The sequence below is a fragment of the Papio anubis genome, chromosome 19 (assembly GCF_008728515.1).
Source record: "Papio anubis isolate 15944 chromosome 19, Panubis1.0, whole genome shotgun sequence".
NCBI classification, from domain to species: Eukaryota; Metazoa; Chordata; class Mammalia; order Primates; family Cercopithecidae; genus Papio; species Papio anubis.
The window spans coordinates 15445311-15460355 of NC_044994.1; the positions used below are offsets into that span (position 1 = coordinate 15445311).

At 51.6% G+C, this 15045-nt stretch overlaps 1 protein-coding gene across 1 annotated transcript in view; it reads left to right on the plus strand.

Moving 5' to 3' along the window:
• CABLES1 (Cdk5 and Abl enzyme substrate 1) overlaps positions 1-14151 on the plus strand; it is a 127076-nt gene extending 112925 nt beyond the window's left edge. Inside the window, 3 exon segments of the mRNA XM_021929984.2 lie at positions 6314-6420; positions 7091-7298; positions 10848-14151. Coding sequence (XP_021785676.2) covers positions 6314-6420; positions 7091-7298; positions 10848-10988 — 456 coding nt within the window. The 3' untranslated portion in view covers positions 10989-14151.
• The last annotated feature ends 894 nt before the right edge of the window (positions 14152-15045 follow it).

The window sequence follows — 15045 nt, forward strand, 5'->3', positions numbered from 1 at the left end:
AATTGCTTGAACCCGGGAGGCGGAAGTTGTAGTGAGTGCCACTGTACTCCCTCCTGGGCAACGGTCACCGATCCTGTCTCAAAAGCAAAATATGTATCAGTGTTTCTGCAGTCGATATGGGAGACTTTTCATCTAGGTAACTAAGTTGTAGTGTTCTCTCTTCCTGTTATCTCAGAAAGAATTTGTCCACTCCCACTCTAGGCCTTCCAGACTGTCTCCAGCAGGGCAGGCCAGGCAGGGCCTCCTTGTGAACTGCGTCTCTGGACATCTGTGTTGTGGACAGTCCCTTCCATCTGACCTTCCCCTTTCCCTGTACACAGCTGTGCACATAGCTTCCCTGCAGTCAGGCATTCAGGTGCTCCGCAGTGCATTCAAGTGACCTGTCACTCCATGAACGGAATGAGCACCCTTGCAAAAACACAACTGCCTGCTGCAGGGTTGGAACCCCGTCTCCATCACACAGCCTGGGCCTGCCGCAGGCCACAAGGAGCCCTTCATCTGGTGAATCCCATGGCCTGGAATTAGGTGGCATTGAAAACAGTGGTCACGGCCGGGCGTGGTGGCTCATACCTGTAATCCTAGCACTTTGGGAGGCCGAGGAGGGCGGATCAAAAGGTCAGGAGATGGAGACCATCCTGGCCAACGTTGTGAAACCCCGTCCCTACTAAAAATACACAAATGAGCCAGTATGGTGGTGCACACCTGTAGTCCGAGCTACTTGGAAGACTGAGGCAGGAGAATCTCTTGAACCTGGAGGCAGAGGTTGCAGTGAGCCAAGATCGCACCACTGCATTCCAACCTCGGTGATAGAGTGAGACTCTGTCTCAAAAAAAAAAAAAAAAAAAAAAACAGTTGTCACTCAGACTGTCCCAGGCCAAGAAGGAGTTGCTGCCTATTTAATTGGCACTTTTTGATTTACAGTAGCGTGCACTGACAAAACCCAGGCATTACAAGGTTTTTTATTTTACTTTTTTGAGACAGAGTCTCACTCTTGTCACCCAGGCTGGAGAGCAGTGGCACCATCTTGGCTCACTTCAACCTTCATCTCCCAGGTTCAAGTGAGTCTCCTGCGTCAGCTTCCCAAGTAGCTGAGATTATAGGCATGCACCACCATACCCAGCTAATTTTTGTATTTTTAGTAGAGACAGGGTTTTGCCATGTTGGCCAGGCTGGTCTTGAACTCCTGACCTCAAGTGATCCACCCGCCTTGGCCTCCTAACGTGCTGGGATTACAGGTGAGAGCCACCACACCCAGCTTGCAAGTTTTTATAATTCGTACAGTTCAATCCTGAATAAAGCATTGGCCTCACTTTTCATTTCTTCAGTCCCACACCAGAAAGAATGAGTGGCTGGGGGGCTGTGGTAATCCCACTTCTGTGGCTCAGTCTCCTAGTACCGCCTCTCCAGCTCGCCCCCAGCACCGAAGAGAGGATGCTATCTCTCGGCATGGTTGGGAGGCCCGGCCTCTAAGGGCCACCATCAGGCTCCCTCAAGATGGGATGTGCCGGGGAATCATGACCTTGTATACCCCAGAGAGTGTTTCTCAGAGGGACCTGCAGCTGAGAGGACATCGAGGACTGTCATCCCCTCTGGAACCTGCCTGGAAGAGGGGTGGCCCTGGGCTCAGAGTGATCCGTCCAGTTTCCACACTCGGACAGTGTGGGGCCGGTGCAGAGCCGTGGCCTCAAGATGCAGCGTGTGTGCAGAACCCTCCGAGCCGGCCTCTGGCAGCCAGTGCCGCGTTGGGGGTTGTCTGGTCCACTGCGTCAGTTGTGTATCCTGTGCAGCTGAGCGGGAGCGGGACACGGAACAGCCCCACAGATCAGGCGCCTGCTGCTGTCAACATCAAGTGGGTGCTGGAGAAGCCAGGGGAGCAAACGGAGGCACGGAGCTCCTAACCAGTGTGCACTGGGCCGCTGGGCACCACATGGCAGAGCTGGAGTTTGAACCCAGGGCTCTGGCTCTTGAGCCTGTGTTCTTCCCCACTGAGCCGCAGCTTAGAGAAGCAGGGACAAAAGCAAGACTGAAGAGAGCGCAGCAGACAGGAGGCCGGGACGCTGAAGAGTCTGTCGCCTAGAAGATGACTAGAGAGCCTCGTCCTCCTGGCACTTCTACATATGCCCCACTTATGCGGGGCCAAGCACTGGGCCAAGGGTCTCGCAGCGTCTGCTCACAGGCCTTCCCTGCACACCCCCTGCCAGGGCCTAGCTTGGATTTTTCTCTGCCTCTCTGTCAGGAAACAGAGTCCCCAGCTCTGGACCCCAAGAGCTAGGACAAGGCTGCTTATAAAAAAGACAGAGTCTCTCCTGCAAGGCCCAGACCAGAGTGGGCCTGGCACTCTGCCGCCCTTGCCCCCTCAAGAGCCACAGGCTGAGCTGAGCTGTTGGCTCTCACGGGTCCTCTAAAGCAGGGATGGGTCGGGAAGTGTGGCTCAGGGCTGCGGGGCAGGACTCAGAGCTTCAGGGACTGGATATTGTCTTTGCCTTTATGGGGATCAGAAGCTCTTCCTCTGTTCCCCCTTCCCCGAGCCAGGTTCAGTTTCAGTAGTGGTAAATGCCATCAGCAAAGTACAGCGTGTGCACCCGGCGTGGTTCAGTTCTGAAGTGCAGCATCCACTCTAGTGAGTTTAAGAAGGAAGAGGAGCTGGCGCAGGGACACAGGTCTGCAGCCCGGACCACTCAGGAGGCAGAGGCAGGAGGATCACTTGGCCCGGGGTTTAGAGTCCAACCTAAAAAGATACCAAGACCCTATGTCTTTTTTTTCATTTTTTTCCTTTTTTTTTTTAAAGGCTGGGCACAGTGGCTCATGCCTATAATCCCAGCACGTTGGGAGGCCAAGGTGGGTGGGTCACCTGAGGCCAGGAGTTCGAGACCAGCATGACCAACCTGGTGAAACCCCATCTCTACTAAAAATACAGCTGGGTGTGTTGGCGCATGCCTGTAATCCTAGCTACTTGGGAGGCTGAGACAGGAGAATCACTTGAACCCAGGAGGCAGGGTTTGCAGTGATCCGAGATCACACCATTGCACTCCAGCTTGGGCAATGAGAGTGAAACTCTGTCTCAAAAAAAAGAAGAAAGGTATCTAATAAACACCTTACTTACTAGAATCATTGAGGAGGCAGACAGAATAACCTAAGTTGACGTTTCAGGAATGATCCCCAAGCCGCACTTCAGAACTGTGCCACGCAGGAGGCTGCTGCTGCCTGGGGCCAGGACTCTGGCTTTGGACTTGGGGAACTGGCACTGGCTGCTGGCTCCAGATCCATGCTGCCCTGCTGTGGTCCACACCTGCCACATGAGAACCCCGAAGCGTAGTGACAGGGCTTGAGGATTCCTGCCCTGGGCCTCTTGGCAGCATAAACAACAGAAGCACAGCCCTTGCTCGAGCCCTGCCTTCACGTACCAGAGCATCCAATAGGAGGAGCCAGAATTGTTTTTGGAATCCTAGCTGCAAAGGAGTCAGGGAAGCATAACCGTTAGCTTTCCAGCCTCCGTAGCACAGCAGGGCGTCCCAAGAGGAGGTTGGATGTTCAGATCATAGAGTAGAAAGAAGGTGAGTCTAGGGAAGAGCAGCCTCAGCCCCGGGGATTTAGGAGGAGGAGCCTGCAGAAGTGGTATCCCAAGCTGAACCGGGAGTGGGCGATAGCCAGACGAGAGTCTGATTTGTAAGTCCCAGGTCTTTGGCGCATAGAAATCAGCTGGAAAACTTGTCATGGTGCAGATGCGAGGCCCTGCCCTCAGAGACTGACTCAGTGGGGCTGGAGCAGAGCCCAGACTTGCTGCTGTCTCCGCTTTGTGGTTCTGATGAGATTTGCCAGCGTCTTTTACATACATTTTGTTCTCTTTGATCTTCAAGATAAACCTGGGAAGCAGCCCCATGAGGTTTTCTCATCTCGTTTTGGAGATGATAAGGGTAAGGCTCAGGGAGGTTGAGTGACTTTCTCCCTATTGCCTGACTTGCTGAAGGTGGACCTGCCCCACCACCCGCCAGCCCTTTCCACTGCCAGCTATCTTCTCAGTCATCCTGGTGAGAGCCCTTGGGTAGGGAGCTACTCTGTGCTGCTTATTCAGTACCATCAAGGAGAGAAAAGTAGGAAGGCAGTGCACGGGGCGCGAGCTGGGAAGCAGCTGCTCTGGGAGACCGGGGTCCCAGCGCCGGCCCTGCCTGCGGCTCACTCAGGTCTGGGGCGAGCCTTTTCACTTTTCTGAGCCTCTGTTGCGAACAGAGGTGGGACACATTTGCATATTTGCACATTTAAGCAGTGAGATCTCTCTTGCAAGGGAAGTGTTGTGTATCTACAAATAAGACGGAGCAAAGCAGACTTGCTGTGGTTGCTGCGAGGAGAGATCCAGTCCCCTCCCACAGGCACTTCAACAGAACCCAGCCTGAAAATCCGCATGATGGTTAAGCAGCAGGATATCCTTGCTGGCGCTCACGGGGCTCCAGGCCCCCAACAAAGGCAGGTGACTTTACTTGAGCCTCCTCACATCATTGCAAACCTCATGACCTTCCTCTGTAGAGGAAGAGTGGGAGCGGCCTGTCTCTGGGAGTTCAGGGTGCCTGGATGGGGGGTGAGAGGTTGAGAAGCTGGTGGAAGGTGCTGATTACTTGGGAAACAGGAAGGTTGGCTGATGGGCCCTCCCAGCTTGAGGCGAGCATGTTACATATGGCCCCCATTCTACTGCCTGTTTCCAAAATGAAATCTTAATCCCCTTCAACCCAGAGGAGACCATTCTTAAAAGTAGAAGGGAAATAAACCTGTCCTGGAGGGCTGCCACAGGGGCCCACTCTGCTGGACCTTGGCATTGAGAGCAGTGTCCAAATACTGTGGCTCTGAACAGGTCTGGTGGTATTGTTGGAGTTAATATTGCTGTGCTTTGCCTTTATTCACCGGAGAAGCAAAGAGAGGACCATCAAGATCACTTGAACTGGGATGTGCTGGCTGCTTGCCTGCTCCTTCCTACTAACTGACACCAAAGGCATTCCACATATCTGCGCTAAAATCCTGTGTCTTATAAATGGAGTTGTCCAGAGAAAGCCACCAACTTCCGTTAGAGCTGTTAAGGAAACCTTTGATGGGCTTTGTAGGCGTGAGTCATCCAGGGAATCGACCTTCACATCAAAATCTGTCGTTTCTTCTTTCCTGAGCTTTGGATGATTAAGATTATAGAATGTAGGCCAGGCACAGTGGCTCATGCCTCTTATCCCGGCACTTTGGGAGGCAGAGGCGGGTGGATCACCTGAAGTCAGGAGTTCAAGAGGATCCCGGCCAACATGGCAAAACCCCATCTACTAAAAATACAAAAATTAGCCGGCTGTGGTGGCACGTGCCTGTAGTTCCAGCTACTCGGGAGGCTGAGGCAGGAGAATCGCTTGAACCCAAGAGGCGGAGGTTGCAGTGAGCCGAGATTGCACCACTGTACTACTTGGGCGACAGAGCATGACTCTGTCTCAAAAAAAATAAAAAAAGATTGTGGCATGTAGTCAGCCGAAAAAGACCCAGCCTTGGCAAGTGTACTCTCGAGGAGGGATGAGATGAACTGGGGAAAACCCAGAGAAAAACTGTTGAATTCTGAGTTCACAGTGCAGGGTACAGAGGAGCGAGGAAGACCAGGGTATTCAGAAAGGACTCCAAGAATCCGAGGTGGTGAGGGCTGCACAACGATGTGAGTGTTCTTAATGCCACTGAATGGTACGCCTGAAGATGGTGACGATGGTAAATTGTATGTGATGTATGTTTTACTACCATTTAAAAAACTAAACAATAGCTGATACTTATTGAGCATTTGCCATAGGCCAGGCACTGTGCACGGCACTTCTCGTACAGTTCTCAGAAAGCTGTGTGAAGTAGGCACTGTACTGGTTTTTGTTTACAGAAATGGGACTTGAGATTTGGGGTGATTTTAAGTCTCCCAAAGCTGTCGGACTAGTGAATGGTCAAGTAGGGATTGAACACCAGGTCTGTGTACATCTAAGCCCCACGCGCTTAAACCCTGTACCGTGTGAACAGGCTGACACCTGGGAACTGACAGAGGGACCCCTCCCTCTCGGGCACTGACTTCTGGTGGTCCACAGGCCAGCTTTCCTAAGTGTCACCTCATCCTAACGGTGGTGACTTGTTTTCTGTTCACCTCCGGAAAGACACGGTCCACTTCAGGCTCCTGGATTCCACCGAGCCCTTGTCGCAGCTCCAATCCAAGTTTTCCCATTGCTCATGGCCTTGGGAGTTGTAAGTTGGTCGTAGTTGGCGCATGATTACTACATACAACCCTTGTTTTAAGGAGTGATCCGTGTTCCCCTGTCTGTTACAGACAACGGTGATTGACTACGTGAAGCCCTCGGATCTCAAGAAGGACATGAACGAGACCTTCAAGGAGAAGTTTCCTCACATTAAGCTGACGCTCAGCAAAATTAGGAGGTACGGGAGGCTGGGCTTGCCTGTGACCTTTCCCTCCAAACCCCTCTTACCACACACAGTAAGCTTGTCACCTGTCCAGTGGTCCTTCCTGTGGTTCCAGTGATTCAGTCATTGTCACGTTCAGCAGAAAGGACAGCTGGGCGCGGTGGCTCACGCCTATAATCCCAGCACTTTGGGAGGCCGAAGTGGGCAGATCACCTGAGGTCAGGAGTTTGAGACCAGACTTGCCAACATGGTGAAACCCCGTCTCTACTAAAAATTTAAAAATTAGCCAGGCGTGGTGGTGCGTGCCTGTAGTCCCAGCTACTCAGGCTGAGGCAGGAGAACTGCTTGAACCCAGGAGGTGGAGGTTGCAGTGAGCCGAGATTGTGCCACTGCACTTCAGCCTGGACAACACAGTGAGACTCCATCTCAAAAAAAAAAAAGAAAGAAAACGTAAACATGTTCTATACGACCTGACCAACAGAGAAAAGTCCAAAGCCCAGCTCTGTAAGTCTGCTCCCCACACATAATGCAGCCCTCACACTCCCAGGGACTTAATCCCGGTCCAGGCCACCCTCTGGGAAAGAGAAAGAGAAAAGCTTTCAAGATGGGGGAGTCTTTTCCTTTGGGGTCCCCTAAAACTCTCAAGTTTTCACAAGACTGTTCCCTCCCGCCTGTCTTTCTCCAGTCTGAAACGAGAGATGCGGAAGCTGGCGCAGGAGGACTGTGGCCTTGAGGAGCCCACGGTGGCCATGGCCTTCGTCTACTTCGAAAAGCTCGCCCTCAAGGGGAAGCTCAACAAACAGAACCGGAAGCTGTGTGCTGGGGCGTGTGTGCTGTTAGCAGCCAAAATTGGAAGTGACCTCAAAAAACACGAAGTCAAGCATTTAATTGATGTAAGTGGCCTTTGTCCTGGTGGCTGGAGGAGCACTCGCTCCGGTCCGGGGTTCCTCTCTCAGGAGGACTCGGTCAGTGACCCCGCCTGGAAGGATTCTGATCCTTAGTGAGCAACTGAGGTGAAGGCTGTGAGGTCTTTCCCATAGTGGGAATAGTCAGGCTATCTTAGAACATAGGGATGATCTACTTGGACAAGACCAAAGCTCCTCAGCATTGGGCATTGGGTCTGGCCCTCAAAATCCATTCTCAGACACCCTGAGAGATGCAGTCATTCCCACAGCCATAGAAGCCACTGCACCTGCGAGGGATTCCCTCAGGCAGTGTGACCCACAGAGCATCTAATGTCAAACAGGTTGTTTCAGTAAGACCTTGGCTGCCTAATTCCGTGGCTGGCTCCTCTCTGGGGAAAGGCGTGAGTTTGACAGGCTGGTACCTCTTTTCTTTTAAAGGAGAGCCCTACCAAAGCAAGGAAACATCGATCTCCTTGGATGGCTACATGAATGCCTATTTTAGAATTCAATGTATTAATAGAAAATTTGAGGTACAGTAAAGCCAGCTGATCAGAAGACAGATCCATTGAGAAGATAGTGTGTGACAGCTCCTAAGAGAAGGAGTATCTTGGCTGATGCTGCCATAACAAAATGCCATAGGCTGGATGGCTGAAATGACAAATTTATTTCTCATAGTTTTGCAGACTGGGAAGTCCAGGGTCAAAGGACCAGTTGCTTTGGTTCTGGTGAGGTTCCTCCCCTTGCTCGCTTGCCTATCCTTAACTGCAGAGAGAGACATAAGCAAGCCCTCTGGTTTCTTCTCCTAAAGCTCTGAATCCCTTCACTCCATGGCCAGGAGCCCATCTAGACCTAATCACTCCCAGAGGCCCCACCTCCTAATACCATCACGTGAAGGATTAGGGCATCCACATAGGAATCTGGGGGGACACAAGCATTCAGCCCGTGACAAGGGGCATGCCATGCTGTGGGAGCTGTGCATGGAAGCCCTGGGATTGGCCAGGAGGCAGAGGGAGTCTTGACTGGTTTTCACAGAAAGGAATAGGTAAGGCAGGGTCCGTAGGTCTGGGATTGGCTAGTTTGAATAGTTTTGATGGGCTCTGGCTTAGCGTCTGTCCCTGATTGTCTGGTGCCTGGCTCTGGGGTGATAAGGGCAGGTGGATAGTGGCCCGGAGTGTGAGGCCCATGGAGGAGGTGGTGGGAACGTGGCCTCTGGATTGGTTGGCTTGCATTCGAAAAGCAAAAGGGGTCACTGTGGAGGATTTGGCTATCCCTGGGAAGGGCAGTCCCTCCGGAGTCAGCAAGGCCCCAGATGTCAAAGCATCAGAATACAGAAAATAAAAGACGTGGTTTAGTCAATACCCCATATGTCTCACTGTCTAGCTGTCTTCAGTGGCAAAGGCAAAAGGGCACTAAGGTAGGTACTCCCCAGTTGAAAAGAGTATACTTTAGGTCAATGCTTTACAGATTTTAAGAAATGGTACAAAATCATCTAGCTTATCCAGTAAATACAGGAACCTAGAAGTGACATTGGACCAACTCAGCTGAGAATCAGTAGGCTGAGACAGATACCTGCTGAACTAATGATTTCTGTTTGTTTTTTGAGACAGGGTCTCACTCGGTCACCCAGGCTGGAGTGCAGTGGCACAATCATAGCTCACTGCAGCCTCCACCTCCCAGACTCAAGCAGTCCTCCCACCTCGGCCTCCCAAGTAACTGGAACTACAGGCATGCACCACGGCACCTGGCTAATTTTTTTTACTTTTTATAGAGACCAGGTCTCGCTGTATTGCCCAGGCTAGTCGTGAACTCCTGGCCTCCAGCTACCCTTTCACCTCAACCTCCCAAAGTACTGGGATTATAGACATGAGTCATTATAATCTTGTCTGGCCAAGAACTAATGAATCTTTAGATGTAACAAATATTTATAAAATTATAAATAATGGCCGGACGCGGTGGCTCAAGCCTGTAATCCCAGCACTTTGGGAGGCTGAGATGGGCGGATCACGAGGTCAGGAGATCAAGACCATCCTGGCTAACACGGTGAAACCCCGTCTCTACTAAAAAATACAAAATATTAGCCGGGCGTGGTGGCAGGCGCCTGTAGTCCCAGCTACTCGGGAGGCTGAGGGAGGAGAATGGCGTGAACCCGGGAGTCGGAGGTTGCAGTGAGCGGCGACCTCGCCACTGCAGGGTCGAAAGGGGAAAACCCAGCTCAACTGCATAAAAAAAAAAAAAAAAATTATAAATAATATGCACATTTAATCATACTTGAGCAATATACCACACAGCAGAAGCTGACAACTTTACCTTATTCACAGTGCCTCCATCGTCTGAACTACAAAATGCCCTTGGCCTTCCTTACATGGGGTGAGGCCTTCCTCACTATTGATGCAGAATATTAACAGTAATGGTTTGACCAGCCACTTACAGTAGCAAGAAACCTAACTCAAGAGCTCATCCCAGTTACGATCTGAAAGCAATCAACATCTGCTCCGTGTGTGGAATTTGCTTTAGTAAAGACAAAAGCTGGTTTTACGCCAAGGCACAATGTGCCTGAGCAAACAGAGGCCCTCCCTGCCCATCCCCACCTTGGTGGTTCTCCTCCTTTTCCAGCTCCAGCAGCCCCTGCAGTTGGGTGGACACGCAAGATGCCACCAGGCTCAGTGGCACTGTGAAAGTGGGGACTTCCCGAGGAGGTAGATCTTTGTGTGTAAGAGGAATGGACTGAACTACATAGAATCGGTGCACTCCCTTCTGAACTTACCACATGGTTTTTATTGTCGTGGGCGGTTTGCTTTATTTTATTTATTTTTTGAAACAGCATCTTGCTTTGTTGCCCAGGCTGGAGTTCACTGGCATGATCTTGACTCACTGCAACCTTCACCTCCCGGGTTCAAGTGAGTCTCCTGCCTCAGCCTCCGGAGGAGCTGGGATCATAGGCGCCCACCATCATGCCCGGCTAATTTTTGTCATTTTTAGTAGAGACCGGGTTTCACCATGTTGGCCAGGCTGGTCTCAAACTCCTGACCTGAAGTGATCCACCCACCTCGGCCTCCCAAGGTGCTGGGATGACAGGCGTGAACCACCACCGGTTTGCTTTATTTTCAGTCTTTAAACCTGAATCACTTAGTTGTCACAGGTAGAGTTTGAGTCCCAGTTAGAATGGAATCTTAGTGCTGTAATTTGCTGCCCACGTGACCCTGGCTAAGCTCTCTGACTCCTTGGAGCCTGTTTTCTCATCTGTGAAATAGAGATACGGAGCATGAACCATGTCATATTACTGAGAGGATTAAATGATGTCATAAGATGTATGTGTGGTTCCGGGTGGCCCCCGGGAAAGGCGTGGTTCCTTCACAACCAGGACTGAAGGCAGGAAGCACAGCCCATGCCTCCCTTTCTTCCTCCACAGAGCTTTCACCAAAGTGGATTTCTCCTAAGCACTCCCTGGCTGGTGGATAGAGAAGCTGCAGTTGCAGAAAGACTAGGATTTTCATTTCAAAACGAACATGCTTTTGATTTTCTTTCATTTTGTTGCAGAAACTGGAAGAGAAGTTCCGGCTGAACAGGCGAGAACTGATTGCCTTTGAATTCCCAGTGTTAGTGGCCTTGGAATTCGCCCTCCACTTGCCAGAGCACGAAGTCATGCCCCACTACAGACGCCTGGTCCAGAGCTCCTAGCACCGGCTCCGAGGAGAGCCAAAGACCGTTTCTTCTCAGCTTGGTGGAGCAGCACTTACTACTGGAAATGAAAAAAAATAGAACTCAAAATACCAGACTTCTTCCTCTCGACATGGTTTGAGGAGAAGCAGTACTAGGAACTTTCCAAGGAGTCTTGGGTGTGTAGCCAAGAGGAGCCATGAGCTATGGACTCCTCAAACAAGGGAAGAGGAGGTGCGTGCTGAGAACAGAGAGGCCCTGTCCTCTGTCCACTAGCGAGAATCGCCAGCTGCCCCAGCCCGGTCTTTCTCCCCAGCATTCACAAACTTTGCAAGCGTGGTCCAGGGCCTTCTCCAGATCTGTTCCAACTTGGAGTGTGAAGGGCTTGAGCATATGGGGGAAGAGAGTCTGCAGAAGTTGGGGGAAAACTTTTAGAAGATAACCTCCTTGTGTCAAAGGGTGTGCCAATCTATTTTTGTATCAGCCATTGGAAGTGCACTTTGCCCTGGGGCGTGTGGGTGTGTGAGTGTACAAGTGTCTGAGAGATGCTGCATCAGCCCTAGACCCCCCAGAGCCAGTCCCACCCTTTACAGAGCAGCCTTCAGCCTGGGGCCACGGGCCAGGCTGACCTTCAGCAATTATTTCTAGATGATTTCTGGATAAGAATTGCTCTCTCGGTACCAGACAGTTTGACATCCTCCACCCTTAGAAAAATGACATTGTTTTGTTACTGCTCCTACCCACCAAGGGGGTAAAGAAGGCGAGTTCTGAGTGTTGGATGAGTCAGTCGCGTGGAAGGGCGTGGAGCGTGGCACTCTAACTTCCTGCCGTCTGCCACCACACCACGCGTGTTTAACCCTCGCATTTTCTCCACTGTGGAGACGGCTGGGGCGGCGCCCCACAGTGTGTATTCCTGTCCTCTATGTTAGAGTGCATCATAAGCACATTTACTGTGCTATCTATATCTCTATATAAAAGTGTTTTATGAAAACCCAGAATAGGAACACGACGCATGATTGGTGTTTGAGGCGTTTGCCAGCTGGGACAAACTGCGTTTGGAGCTGTGGTTAAGCTGACTAAGGAGACGGTGGCTCTTACCATTCCCACGTGCCCAGGGCTGTTCATGCAGGATTTTAATGGTGAGTTGTCCTCGTTTACCGGGACAGTCTGCATGAGGCGTGTCACCACACTGTCGCCTCACAGCTGCAAGAGAGAGGCACCAGCTGAAGTTCCCCTGACTGGAGAGAGCCTGTGGCCATGTAAAAAGAGAATTAAACTCTTGTTGCTTTTTGTATACCTGTATGCGTTTGTGTAGGCGTGTGTCTCACCAGTCACCTTTGCCCTGCACTGCTGATCCCCTTGCGCACACTGATTCTAGTGAGGTCACAGATTCGGAGCTTCACACACCAGGCCAGAGAAAGGGCGACGGAACCGAACCGAGGGTCTGCAGCTTCCGTTAGCAGAGCTGTCAGATTCTCGACAGTCTTGGAGGATGGGGAAATTCAAGCAGCAGCTGGTGAGGGCCAAAACAGAATACTTGGCTTCTTCAGAATCTTAGATTACACTGAGTTTAGTCCTAAATATTTTGCTAACAAATTTCCTTGGCCAGAATCACTGTTGTAAGACAGTGATTTGGGTGGTGGGGAGAGGGAGGAGGGAGAGGATATGATTACTGTGGTCTCTTTAGCTGATCGAAAACTAGATCAACTGATACCTAAGAGCACTTGCTGTTTATAAAGCAAATTGAGAAAATATTCAAGGTGCCTCCATCGCCTGAACTACAAAATGCCCTTGGCCTTCCTCACATGGGGTCTGTCACCTTGCCTCTCTGATGAGCCATCCACCTCCCTCAGTGCCTGCAGGGGGAGAGCCTTTCTGAGAAATGGCCTGGGTATCTGGAAACGGCCCAGAGAGCTCCCCACTGCCCATCTGCCCCGAGTTTCCTGCCAAGCTTCGGGGGATGGGGTTGGGGGAGGGACGTCCTATGGATGACACAGGCCACCAGCCCAGACATGGGGAGAGAAGCCTGAATCCTTTGCTGTGTGATAAAATCAAGCCAATTTACTTGGATTTGGGGTGATGTGTTTGGTTTTTAGATTTATGAGGTGAGCCCATGAAGTTAGTGGTCCATTATTTTTTAAAGATGCATTTTCATTTTCAACTCTCCTTGCCTGTGGATTTGTGGAATGGGCAGTTTTGTTGGTTTTAATTCATTTGAGAGGAGTCGGGGCTGAGAAGGTATTTTATCAGGAGGTCTCCTTTTGCACAACCATGACATGAGCTTTTCAGAGGCAAAGGAAGATGAGGAGGGTGAGAGACGCAGGTCACTGCCAGAGGCACTCCTGTGACACAGAACATTCCAGACACGTCGCAGCCTTGGGCTTCGGCGAGGAGGAAGCCTGAGCCCGTGAAGCAAGAAGGCCAGGCAGCAGACTCGCTCTGAGGTTTTACCCTTTGACCTCCACCACAGAGAGCAACTTCAGCCTCTTGTAAGCCCTGCCCCCTCTCAGAACTGCCCTGAGGCCTCTCCAGTCCTCCCCACACTCAGAGATCTGTGGGGAAGCCCCGCCCAGCCACACTCCTTGGGATAATACCAGCCGGTTCTGCCTGATTCCGTTTCCGCAGAGCCAGCCTGGGGGGCCCGGACTCCGCTAGTGCGCCCTGACTGTTAGGTAAGGGATAGGAAGCGGACGCTAGTGAGCCCTGACTGTTAGGTAAGGGATAGGAAGCGGACGCTAGTGAGCCCTGACTGTTGGGTAAGGGATAGGAAGCGGACAAGCCGCGAGGCTGCTGCAGCTGCCCCCGGGAGGAAAGGGCAGCAGGGCGTGTGGCCCAACCCCCGCCGTACCCCGCCAGGGGCCGAGCCCAGGCCAGCCCAATGACACTTAGAAGTCACCACTTTTCCTTTCTTCCCGCTGATAAAACCTATTTAAACAGGAAATTCATACCAAATGCAAATGCGTTTTGTTTTCCTTGGCATTTTGTTGTTCTGGTCACAGATTTCCCTTGCAGGGTTTCTGTGGTCATCGGCCGCAGGCTCAGCTTGGGGCGGCCGCTTCACACAAATCACTCTGTACCACGTGCCCTCCCTTAGTGATGGGAGCCGGCAGCTTCCTTCCCCTCCGTGTCATTCCTTCCTGTTCCCTTCATTCCCCAACAGCAAATAAAACTGTTGAATACTCTGGCTGCTGAGTTCTTTATCTCTCGCTCAGACGTTTCCGGCTCAGTGCTGAACGGCCGGCCCCTTGCCCTCCCCAGCCCTGGCTGCCTCCTGTGACTCCTGAGAGCCTGAAGCCTTCCTGTCCGCTGCAAGCTCGAGTGGGTGGGGTAGGGGGAGGCTGAAGAACGAAGTGTCTTTGAGCCGGGTGGTTTTGTTACCTGTTCAGCAACAAAAGACATCTTTCAAATCAAGGGGGATTTTTTTGGTTGGGGATGGGGCGCGCCCTGACATCACCTCCCTGGGGCCATTGGCACAGTTGGGTAAGCACAGTGCTGAGGGCCAGCAAGAGCAGGGAGTAAATTTAAGAGTGTAAACCTGGAATCACATCACCAACACCAATGTCAATAAACAGCTGCCAGTCATGCAGCTGCAAGGCAGAGCTGAGATTCAAAGCTGGAAAAGAAGAAAAATGGCAGGTGAAGGGGAAAGGTCCTCTTGCCACCTGCACACAGCCCAGCTGAAGGGACCCAGGCCAGGATGGGAAGGGGTGCGATCTAAGAGTCCCCACCCCATAAAGGGCCCTTTAGACTTCAAGATAGATAGTCCAGAAAGGCTGCAAACCTAAGACTGGCAAAAACACAAAGAAATGCCCGGCGAGTACTGTGCTTCCTCACACAGATGCGTCTTGACTCAGACGGCACATCATCTACACAACATCAATACACCTAATATGGCTAGGCGCGGTGGCTTGCACCTGTAGTCCCAGCTACTCAGGAGGCTAAGACAGAAGGATCACTTGATCCCAGGAGTTCAAGGCTGCAGTGAGCTAGGATCATGCCTCTGCATTCCAGTCTGGGCAACAGAGCAAGACCATGTCTGTATTTCTTTTTTTAAGGGTGGGCTGGGGTGGGCACATTG